The sequence below is a fragment of the Gekko japonicus genome, unplaced genomic scaffold (genome assembly GCF_001447785.1).
Source record: "Gekko japonicus isolate JY-2015 unplaced genomic scaffold, Gekko_japonicus_V1.1 scaffold162, whole genome shotgun sequence".
NCBI classification, from domain to species: Eukaryota; Metazoa; Chordata; class Lepidosauria; order Squamata; family Gekkonidae; genus Gekko; species Gekko japonicus.
In genome coordinates this window covers 326273-338522 of record NW_015176456.1, presented here as the reverse complement: position 1 = coordinate 338522, position 12250 = coordinate 326273, and the positions used below count along the sequence as shown (strand labels likewise).

General features: G+C 40.7%; 1 protein-coding gene across 1 annotated transcript in view; it reads left to right on the top strand.

The window, feature by feature from the left end:
- Positions 1–12003, top strand: part of KAT2B (K(lysine) acetyltransferase 2B) — a 57517-nt gene extending 45514 nt beyond the window's left edge. The window contains exons 14-19 of the mRNA XM_015426943.1: positions 4220–4363; positions 5706–5820; positions 6659–6695; positions 6867–6930; positions 8403–8487; positions 9873–12003. Of these exons, the coding sequence (XP_015282429.1) occupies positions 4220–4363; positions 5706–5820; positions 6659–6695; positions 6867–6930; positions 8403–8487; positions 9873–10066 (639 nt within the window). The 3' untranslated portion in view covers positions 10067–12003. The remainder of the gene's footprint in view (positions 1–4219; positions 4364–5705; positions 5821–6658; positions 6696–6866; positions 6931–8402; positions 8488–9872) is intronic.
- Positions 12004–12250: the final 247 nt, after the last annotated feature.

Here is a 12250-nt window from a genome sequence, read left to right as displayed (position 1 = left end):
CCAATGCTCTGACTTTGTGTGTGTGTGGTTATTTTCTACTTCACTACTGTACTGTGCCAGGTACCGTGTTGCTTTTCCATACTGCAAGAAGAGTTTCTCTTCTTTCAGCAAACTCAGTCTTCCACTGATGGCTTTCTCCACAGGAAAGGGAGCAGTCTCATGGGTGTTTTCTACATGGGGACAGACTTGTCTAGTTTCCCTCTTGCTACTACAGCTGCTAATACAGCAAAGCGACAACAAGGCTTCCACACAGGTTTCCCTGGAAGTCTTTTTAAAATCAGAGATTGATAACATTTCCCTTATATCTCTGCAAGGAAAAGGGTCTAGGAACCAACTTTAAGAAAGACAAAAAGAAAGGAAGCTGATACCCGTATCAGGCTAAAAGTGCATCAATATATCGCTATCCAATCTCCAATTTTTAGAAAATGTAAAAGTTTGAAGGACAGGGGGAATGGCTGCTATGTGAGTGTGACTGGCAAAATCCAGACTTTTCCATGCATGCGGCAACAATCCAGACTTTGTTGCAATCTTTCCCCCAAAAAAAGCAATTCTGGGAAAGATCAAAGAAAAGCTGGGGAACCCCCAGAAAGTGCACTGTTGTGCTGTAGGGAAGCAGGAAAAAAACCCTACTTCTTAATGGAAGGTGGCATGGTATAGCCCAATTTTGTCAGATCTGAGGCTAAGAAGAGTTGATACTTGGATAGAACACCAAGAAAGATTCTTCAAAGGAAGGCAATGGCAAATCACATCTGCTTCTCACTTGCCTTGAAAGCCCTTTGTTGGGGTCACCATAATTCAGTCATGACTTGATAGCATGTACATACATAACAGCCTCAGACATGGGGCACATAACCCATATAGAAAAACCCTTGATAACAAATACATGATGTCAGAATAATAGAATAGCTCTTAGTTTGCTTTCCATGTAACCAGAGCCCATTTTTTCCTAGGAAAGTTAGGAACAGTAGGAATAGGCATGTGTGATAGACTATACTTTTTAAGAGGCTTAGAAGTGCTGTACTAACAACTGAAGGACTATGAATGATTAATTATTCAGAGAACCTTGAGTGACAGGCTGTTCCAAGCAATCTGATTGGTTAGCATTGGCTGAGCAAAGAAAGTCTTGAGAGAGCTAGATGTTGAGAAGTCAGTCAGATTCCTGCCTTACCTGAGAAGACCATCTGTGAACAGCCCTAACAGAAAAAGGTTTAGTGCTGACATTCTTCACCCAAAGAGTGATTAACACTTGGAATTCACTGCCACAGGAAGTGGTGGGTGCTACAAGCATGGATGGCTTCAAAAGGGAATTAGATAAGCATATGGAGCAGAGGTCCATCAGTGGCTATTAGCCACAAGGTATAGCTAGGGGCTCTGGGGCAAGTGATGTGTCTTCTTGGTGCTTGGGGGGGGGGGTCAACAGTGGGAGGGCTTCTAATGTCCTGGCCCCACTGCTGGACCTCCTGATGGCACTGGTATTTCTGGCCACTGTGTGACACAGAGTGTTGGACTGGATGGGCCTTTGGCCTGATCCAACATTGGCGTCTCTTATGTTCTTATGTTCTTAAAAGCATGTCTGGGAAAGATTAAAAAAAAAGCTGGGGAACCCCCAGAAAGTGCACTGTTATGCTGTAGGGAAGCAGGAAAAAAACCCTACTTCTTAATGGAAGGTGGCATGGTATAGCCCAATTTTGTCAGATCTGAGGCTAAGAAGAGTTGATACTTGGATAGAACACCAAGAAAGATTCTTCAAAGGAAGGCAATGGCAAATCACATCTGCTTCTCACTTGCCTTGAAAGCCCTTTGTTGGGGTCACCATAATTTAGTCATGACTTGATGGCATGTTACATACATAACAGCCTCAGACTTGGGGCACATAACCCATGTAGAAACACCCTTGATAACAAATACATGATGTCAGAGTAATAGAATAGCTCTTAGTTTGCTTTCCATGTAACCAGAGCCCATTTTTTCCTAGGAAAGTTAGGAACAGTAGGAATAGCCATGTGTGATAGACTGTACTTTTTAAGAGCTTAGAAGTGCTGTACTAACAACTGAAGGACTATGAATGATTAATTATTCAGAGAACCTTGAGTGACAGGCTGTTCCAAGCAATCTGATTGGTTAGCATTGGCTGAGCAAAGAAAGTCTTGAGAGAGCTAGATGTTGAGAAGTCAGTCAGATTCCTGTCTTACCTGAGAAGAGATGCATACTGAAACCATCTGTGAACAGCCCTAACAGAAAAGGTTTAGTGCTGACAGAGTCAGATTTCAACCTTGACTGAACGCAGTCTAAATTCAGCAGTAGCTGAGAGCAGTTTCAACACAGACAGAGAGCTGGGAGAAAGTTGGGCAAAGAAGTTTGGGGCAGTAGAGAAGACTCCCATTCAGGCCAAAGGAAAGTGGCTAGATCTTCTTGAGAGAGAAGAAGATTCCCTACCCAGTCAAACAGGGAAAGTTATCTTTGAGGAGTACAGAGATAACTCTGGAGAACTGGGGGAGATTTTGGCAAGGACATTTAGGTAGCAGAGAAGACTGCCATTCAGGCCAAAGGAAAGGGCAGGGGTCATTTCCTGTGGGAGCGCACAGGAGCAAAGCTCCGGCAGTAAGGAGCTCAGGGGGGGCACATGCAACAAGTCCTGCCCCCTGCTCCCAGCAGCCCTCAGTCGGGCCACGAGGAGCAACAAGCAGCCAATCCTCTGGTGAAGAAGATCCCATAGTAAGCTGCTGCAGGATCTGTACCATATCTGGTAGTTTGCCACTGCTTGGGTTTTATTGTTGTCTAGACTATTTGTTTAAAAAGTGTGACTAAAACCCAGGTGCCATCAGGATGTCCACCAGTGGTTAAAAGGCCAACAAATTTTTTAGGATATAAGCTTTTGTGACTCTTGTAAAACTTCTGTAATGAGACCTTTTTGTTATTTTTGAAATTTAAAAGCACCTCAAGTGCCATTTTCAAGGGTTTAAGTTCAAGAGCGATTTTATCCCTTCCCTCAGGGTCCTGGGCTGAGCAAATAGTCAAAATATATCTTACTGACAGGGTGGGAAAGCCAGAGTTTCTTCTGGGGAGAAGAAAACATATTACCAGGGCTGCTCAGTCAGTGAAGGGCTGGAGAAATGAAGGGAAAATCTAGCCTCTGAGGGAGGGAAGTGGAAGGGGTTCATCATAGCTTTGTCTTCAATAGTATATTTTGAATGGGACATCTAAAAGCTTTTTTGTGAATAAACATTTTGCTAACACTGTGGTATAGTTGCTAGAATGTTGACCTATGATCCTGGAGAATCTGGTTCGAATCTCTACTCTGCCATGGAATCTTGCTGGGTGAAGTAGGGCTAGTTACACACACTCAGCCTAACCCACTTCACAGGGTTGTTGTGAAGGAGAGAGAAACAATGTAAGCCACATTGGATTTTCAATGTGGAATAAATGTAAATAAATAAAAGTAAGTAAGTAAGTAAGTAACAGATGGGAGGGGAAAAATCAAAGTTTCTTGAAGGTTTGCTTTTAAAAAATTAACTAACAATCTCCCCTGGGGATTACATTGAACTTATTGTACTTATTAGCCCCTGGGGATTACATTGAACTTATTGTACTTAGCCATTCTCCTTCCACTTGCCATATTCACGGTTCTGAGAACAAGCAATTCCCCATTTTCCCCCTGTTGTGATATATTCTGTCAGTCTTTTCATCAAAGGCTATCGCTGATCTGCTTTACAGAGAGAGGTTACATTCCATTCTTCCAAGCAGACAGTGCTACTCTTAAGTAAATGATAGCAGACATAAATGCATTCCTTTTCAGAATAAGTGAGCTAGGCTGAGCCTAATCACAGACCTGCCTCTCTGCTGTTGTATGCTGTAGCAGTGACTATGTGGTTTGAAATTTTGCGGTAAATCATTTCCCCTTTAATTTTAGAAAACATTTCTCTAAACTTCTACAAGGCACATGGACATATTTTTACTTTCTTTTCTTTTTTTGAGCCAGGTTTGGAACAAGATGTAAGATTCTGTCTGAAAGCAATGTTGTGAGATATGGCATGTGGTCTGAACATTGTATGTGCTCAATTTGGAAATATGTGGGTTCAGAAATATGACCTCCTGTAACATGTACAGAATTGTTGCTTCAAAGAACCTGAAAGCTCATGTATCCAAGAAAAATCAGCATTACTTCAGAAATCTATTAAGAACAAGAGTATATTTTAAAAGTTTTTTTTCCATTTTTAAGGGTTTTTCAAAAGATATTAAAGTACCCAAAGCAAAATACGTTGGCTATATCAAGGATTATGAAGGAGCCACTTTAATGGGATGTGAATTAAATCCAAAGATTCCATATACTGAATTTTCAGTTATCATTAAGAAGCAGAAAGAGGTAAAAAGTTTTCTGTTGGTCCACTGTTACAAACCAACCAAATCTATGCTACTACCTGCAAGTATTTCTCAAGTTTAATAGAATGAATTGTTCTAGTGGATTTTGTTCTCCTCCCCCCCCAGAGGCCTAGATGTATCACTGTATAGAATTATTATTTTTGAGGATCTTGAAAGCTTGTGTGATTTCTTTTGATTTATATGATTTCTTTTGAAGTGTTACTTTGTCAGTATATCAAAGATGATTTTGCTTTTCATATTACCTTCTACTCAACAAATGTTCCACAGTTTTATAAAGCACCCTTGTCTAATTTGCTGTTTATTATTTCAAATAGAATTTTTGACACTGATGATACAGTAGCACATAGAGTTGGTTTATACCCCAACTTATCTAATTTAGCATACCCTGTGATGTTTCCAATATAAACCCAGCAAGGGTCACTTTATTAGCAGGGTCAGCCATTGAACTAAATGAGGCAGCACACAAGAAGTTCAGAATGTGCACATTGAAAGCAACTTTTTAAAAATAGAAATTAGGTATTCTATGGCTGCGGTCACATGGAGCATTAGCCACACTACAGAGACGGAAGATAGGCGGATTTTCCGGGCGCGATCTGGGAAGCGTAGAGCTCCATGGTGAACCCGTGGCTTCCCGCCAAAGATGCGCCGTAAAAAACTAGTACCCCCGAGGTACTCGTTTCCGGAAACCGTGGGGCAAGGGCAGGCGTCTGATCACGTTTCCGGTGGTAGCTCGTGGCATCTGGCGCCTGCCCATGTCCCGTCGCGAAAAGGGTTTTTTTTAAGTCTCCACGGGATGCGCACAAGCACCCAACGGCGCATGCGCACACTTCAGTTAAAAAAAAAACAACCCCCGCCGCGCTGCTTCTTTGCCGCGCTGCAGGATTTACGTATGATCAGCACCTCCCCCCGAACCACGGGACGTCGGCAGGACATTTGATCCAGCGGCCGCGCAATAGTTCGCTCCGGGGCAAACAGCCACGCCTCCCCCCCGCGATATCCAGCCTGTGTGACCAGGGCCTATTGTAACTTTGATCCAGTAAAGTAATGTTTTTAGATTAAAATCCACAGATTGTACATTTTTAGAGATAAAAATCCCTAACTGATGCACTAACAGATATCAGAAGAAGTGTGTGTGCACACGAAAGCTCATACCTTGAACAGAACTTTGTTGGTCTTAAAGGTGCCACTTGACTCAGACTTTGTTCTGCTGCTTCAGACCAACGCAGCTGCCCACGTGAATCTGATGCACTAAACAGATTGCTTGCCATACATTTTCCTTCGCTGTCATAATTAAATCTCCTTTCTATATCACTCTTTTTTTACAGATCATTAAAAAATTAATTGAAAGGAAGCAAGCTCAGATTCGGAAAGTTTATCCTGGTCTTTCTTGCTTCAAAGATGGAGTACGACAGATCCCCATAGAAAGCATTCCTGGAATTAGTATGTATAATTTTGTCACTTATCAAAGGGGCCAGATTGAAAAATAAGAGTCTTACTGTTATGGAGCGTATTTATTAGTTGCTGCAGTTTTGACAGAAGGCTGAATTTCCTCTTGTTAACGTGTGCTTCAATGTGTATAATTTTACTACCACTTTTCAAAGCCAGTGGACAAAACAGCGAGCAGTAAAGGTTCATCTGGATGTGTTAGATTAGTAAACTGGGCTAGAAGGAAAGGGCAGAAAGGGCAGCTGGGAGGAACAAAGTGGCCGTTTCTTTCAGTTGTTGTAACAAATGTAGACCACCATCACCCTTCCTGCTTTAGCTATAAAAATGTCTACCCTTCTGCATTCACATTTAGTTTGTCCTGAAGGGAAATTAGAATATTGGCTTTCTTAGGAGGTCTCTTTAAAACTGAAAGATAGAGCAATACTAAACAAGTTTCTTTTAGAAGGGTCAATAACATTCATGGTGACTCGGTTCCTAATAAGAGGTGGGTTTAAGGTTGCAGTTTTGTATGTTGGATTGTGCAATGAGTTGGTTCCTATCTAAACCAACCTTAGGCTCAAAGAACCAAATAAATATTTGTTTTGATCCCAGTCTGTAGTTTGAAGTAACACAGAACAAAGGAATTAGTAATACATTTAAGAACTGGGGCCTTATGGGGACATATTATTGAGGAATGCAGCACCCTGCAAAGCAAAATGGATGGAGCTGGAGTTATTCCAGTATAGCGGTTGTTTGTGATTAGTTTTAGAAGTAGGAATATGCTGCAGTTTTGTTATTAATTCTGTTTTTATCTTGCTTGTTCTCAAATGCTTTCATTTTGTTTGCTGTATAGGAGAGACCGGCTGGAAGCCAAGTAGTAAAGAGAAAGGGTAAGAGCTGTTTGTACAAAAGAACAAGAAGCCTTTCTAGTTGTAACTGTTGGAAGTATCTGTTGTCCGGTATTATGTAACTGTAGCAGTAACTTTTGGAAATGTTTAAGGAGACTACTAAAAGTGAACAAAACATACATGTTAATCTTCTTGTCCACATTTTCTTTCAAGTAAAGAACCCAAAGATCCAGATCAGCTGTACAGCACTCTAAAAAACATTCTACAACAGGTAAAGGTGAGTATTCATTTGGATCATATGAATCTTGGTAAATCTACAAGATTATTTCAATTGAGAAAGAGCAGGGAATGTTAAAATGCTTGCCTTCAAAGCCCTATACGGCCAGGGGCCCACGTATCTTCAAGACCGCCTCTCCCCATATGAACCCCATAGAGCACTATGATCTGCAAACCAGCATCTCCTGGTGGTTCCCAGCCCCAGGGACATCCATCTTGCATTGACTAGGGCCAGGGATATTTTGGCCCTGGCTGTTACCTGCTGGAATGAGCTCCCATATGAGATCAGGGCCTGCAGGGTCTTTTACAGTTCCACAGGGCCTGCAAGATGGAGGCCTTCTGCCAGGCTTTTAGCTGAGTTGGCAGCCATCCACACCCTATTGGGCCTCCCCTCCAGTAACCCAGATCTGAAAGACCCCAACTTGTGGTAGACTCCATCTGTTGAGACTCTGGAGTATCAGAATCTACAATTTGTATTTTAATTTTGATGTATTTTAATTGGTTTTAACTGTTATTTGCATATTTATGTAATTGTTACCTGGCATGATAGAACCCGCCCTAAACCTGCTATGCAGGAATGGAGGGATATAATGTCGTGATTCACTTATAATGGTAAGGCTGGCCTAGATGGGTTTGATCTAGTGTCAAAGTAAAGTGACAGCTAGAGGTAGCATGTGACTGTAAGGAGGCTGGCCATAACTGGTTTGAGGCAGTCTAGCCTGGCACTAAGGTATTGCAGGAGGATTGCATCAGCTGTGTGCTGATTGGCCAGAGGTTGTATATATGTACAGAGTGTACAGTGGACTTTTTCCCTCACATTAATCAATTTCAGCGGAGCACTTTGACACTCAGAACTGTATATAGGTGGTTGCTGGGTGTGAATAAATTCACTGTCTTTGCACCTAAGTTCTGGACTCCAGTCTTCTGTGGGTACTCTATCTCCCTTTGGGCACTGACATGCCAGCCAGCATTCCACGCACCGCGACATATAAATGAAACAATAAATAAAAAATACACCAATAATCTTACAAAATAAAGGTGACTTTTTAAATTAAATTGTATCATATGTTAGTCTAGTTCCATATCATCTACTAAGTTGGTCAGTGACACACTCACAATCATAAAATGTGATAGTTGGAAGGAATCTTGGGATCTCATTAAGTCCCCCTTCCCAGGCTTAATTCGCTTATCCAGTCACTGACTATACCCATACGGGTTTAGCTTCAGCAAGATTGTTCATCACATATCCTCAGACTATCTCTCCAGATCTTTCAGGCAGACAAAGTCCTGTCTCAGCAACCTCTGCCTGAGATTCTTGAACTAGAAATATCAGAGATTGAAGTTGGAACTGTCTGCATGGAAAACATATGCTGCACCATGGAGTCGCTCGCATAATGCTCTGTAAATACTTGGGAACTTTTTCTGGTATGGAACATCTATTCATATGAAAAACTTTTTCCCCCTTTACAAAAGAGCCACCAAAGCGCTTGGCCTTTCATGGAACCTGTGAAGAGGACAGAAGCTCCTGGATATTATGAAGTTATAAGGTTCCCCATGGGTAATACCCCTAAATCAATTTGTTTTAGAAAGTTATAGTTAGGAAAGTGGGGGTATGGAGTGGTATAGTATAGTTCAATCTCATCAGAGCTTAAAAGCTAAGCAGGGTCAGTACTGGGATCAGAGACCATCAGGAAAGACTTTGCAGAGGAAGACAAAGGCGAACCACCTCTGTTTCTCACTTGCCTTGAAAGCCTCTTGCTGTAAACTGGCTGTGACTTGAGGGCAGTTTACACACACAGGAATGAATACTATAACTAAATATATAATTTATTGCATCACAGATATTGTGGGCACTACCAAAAACATGCCTCATTTTATATGAGCATGCATAATCCCAGACTTGGATCTTGATGGATTTCTGCTTGTGGAGGATAGTTTTCTTGTCTCCTGCTGCAGCCCAAAATACCCACCCCCTAATACTGCTCCTGGTATACAGGAGATCCCCTAGAAAAAGCACTGCAGAAGGCATTTTGGGCTGCAGTGCAAGGGAGGAGGTGAGAAGGGAACTCCTTCCACCTGTGGAAAAGCTGTAGTGGAGGCAAGACAGAGTTTAGATACATAATTTCTAATATGTGTAACCATAGCCTTGATTTTTGCCAACCTAGCAGTTCGAAAGCAAGAAATTGCAAGTAGATAAATAGGTACCACTTCAGTGGGAAGGTAACAGCGTTCCGTGTGCCTTGGTGTTTAGTCATGCCGGCCACATGACCACGGAAATGTCTTCGGGCAGTGCTGGCTCTTTGGCTTTGAAATGGAGATGAGCACCGCAACCCTAGAGTCAGATTCGACTTGCTTTCGAGCAAGGGAACCTTTACCTTAGCCTTGATTTTAATACCTGTTACACAAAATATGGGGCACAGTGGCTCAGAGGTTAAGACGATGAGCTGGAGCTGCAGACCGGAAGGTCTTTTGTTTGGCAGTTCAAGACCCTAGTGCCGCATGACGGAGTGAGCCCCAGCTCCTGCCAATCTAGCAATCTAGCAGTTCGAAAGCAAGAAATTGGAAGTAGATAAATAGGTACCACTTTGGTGGGAGGGTAGCAGTGTTTCGTGTGCCTCGGCATTTATTCATGCTGGCCACATGACTACAGAGATGTCTTCCGACAGTGCTGGCTTTTCGGCATGGAAACGTAGATGAGCACCACCCCCTAGAGTCAGATTCAACTAGCTTTTGAGCAAGGGAAACCTTGACCTTTTTACACAAAATATGCTAAAGTATCTACGTGGTTTTTTTAAAGAATTTGAGGTTCGTTTCGCTAAGAAAAGGAGCTGTTGTTAAAAGTGTCAGTATTATTCTATGAATAAGACTCCTGTGTTGGTCAGTCAGTCTTTAGCCCACAGGCCATTCAGAAGCAGAGTAACTGATGTTTGTTTTCTTATGCAGATCTGAAAACTATGAGTGAACGACTGAAAAACCGGTACTATGTATCGAAGAAATTATTCATGGCAGATTTGCAGCGCGTGTTTACTAACTGCAGAGAGTACAACCCTCCTGAAAGTGAATACTACAAGTGTGCCAATATACTAGAGAAATTTTTCTACACAAAAATTAAAGAAGCTGGGCTAATTGACAAGTGATATCGTCTATCTCTAACACAATCAATATGCCTGCTTAAGAGCAGAGTATGCAGTTCATATTTCAATAGAATTGGAGCGTGTGTTAAAATAAATTTGTTTTATTAACTAGCACTTTTAAAAAATGTAATATAGAGAGTTTATTTTATTAAAGTACTTTTTAAATGTACACCTGCATGCCCTTTTGCAGTGAATTCAATAATACATTTTTATTAGATGTATTGCACAAAACTGTTTGGAGATTTGGAAAGGGACAATTTTCCAAGCAGCGAATGTTTAAGCTTAATGTAACACAGTATCAAATTGTAAAAAGCTTTTTATTTTTTACAGCAGAGATGCTAATGAAGGGGAAAATGAATTTTATATATATTTTAATGAAACACTCAACTACTAGAAGGTGCTATGAGAATATTAGAAAGAACTGCTCTAAAGTATAATTAGGAAAATCCCCTAATAGGTGCAATTTTTTTCTTATTAATTTCATTCTTTGTATTTGGAACCACTATGTCAAAGGAAATCTGACTAGTTAAGTTGTGTCATGCTGACTTTGGTTATATAAATCATAAATTCCAAAAGACTTCAAAACCTGTGGTAGCCATAAAAGCCATATATACTCTTCTATACTGTTTTGTAGGGCCAGCTAAAGTATATTTCAAATGAAGAATAACCTTTTCTATTACTGTGTCCCAAGCTGGCAATCACTTGCCTGCATTAGGAATTTTATATACATGGAAAAGCAACGCTAATCATACATTCCCACAGTAGCTGCTGCAGTGAGTGGGTGGAAGGGGCAGATCCAAAGATTTTCACACACATCAGCCAGCAACTAGATGCCATGAGTAAGTTGAGCAACATTCACATTAACCTAACTAGTGCAATGGGATTTTTTAGTATTCCTGTGCAGAGTGTATGCCTCCCTAGTCTCTTTCTGCAAATGAAAATGTTTCCATTATGCAAGTGGTTTTCCCTTCACACTATAGTAGTTGGACATAACTTTCCTATCACAACTATCTGCACCCTACCCCCACCCCCGACAGAAAACCAATCATAAGGGCTAGGAGCTCTGGTTGTGAGATGCAGTGCAGGGCTGCAGTCAGAAGTGAAACTGACAAATGTACTCAACCCCCTAACCTCTTGCACAAAGAGCAAGAGTTTTTTGTAAGGTAGGGAGGATTTCTGTTAATTCCCCTCATGGCGGTGAGGAGTTGCAGTGCAGGGGGAAGGTACTAAAATCCCTTCCGAACACTTTATTTGCAGTTCTGTAAAGATTCAACTATCCTTAAATTAGAGCCTTATCTGATACTTTCCAGGGTTTTATGACACATCATAAAAAACTGAACATACTCCTGCTAAGTTAACTTACTTACCGTCATGTATTGCTTTAATTAAACTGGATTTCTCACCTACATTTTATAACAATCTTATTAGCATACTATTGATTGCAGCTATAATTTTCATTACTCCTTACATTATACATAGGAGATACACTTCCATTTGTGCCAATGGGGTGTGAAGGAAATATTTGCTAACTACTATGTCCTACTTCATGAGTGGGCAGTGGTTGTCTCACAAACACTGGGAACAGAGGGCAATGAAGGATGTCTCATGGTAAGGGTGGACTGCTTCTCCTGTGTTTATAAAATGCTGTTGGACTAGAGCTTCATGCTGTTTTTAGATGTGCTGATATTTCACTAGAAAAGTGGCAAACTGCATTTCAATAGAAATATCCATTTTTACAGATGCCTATGGGAGTGTCTATCCTACAAGTAGATGACCCTTGCTAGAAGGAAATGGTACAAAAGTTAGTAAAAATGGTGACATAGAAATGCCTTAGCGCTTTATATAAAATCGGTCAGATTTATTTGGCTTTGTATTTAAGGTACAATGATGCAACTGTGTATTAGAGTATTTAAGTAGTACTTTTCAAGTATTTTATAAACTGGGCCAAAAGAATCTCCTCTTAAGCTTGATATCCTGTGAAAGTGTTACTTTCAAAGATTCTTATTGTCTTGAACTTAGAATCTCTTCTATATTCAGAACATTGGTTTCTAATTTAAAGATTATTTTCATAGATATTGTGCAATAAAGCTATATAGTATGATGTGTTTTAAAGATGCTTTAACTGAAACTTTACATTTGTAAATTTATTTATTGTACTGGTATAAATTGGTTTTAAATTATACGTAT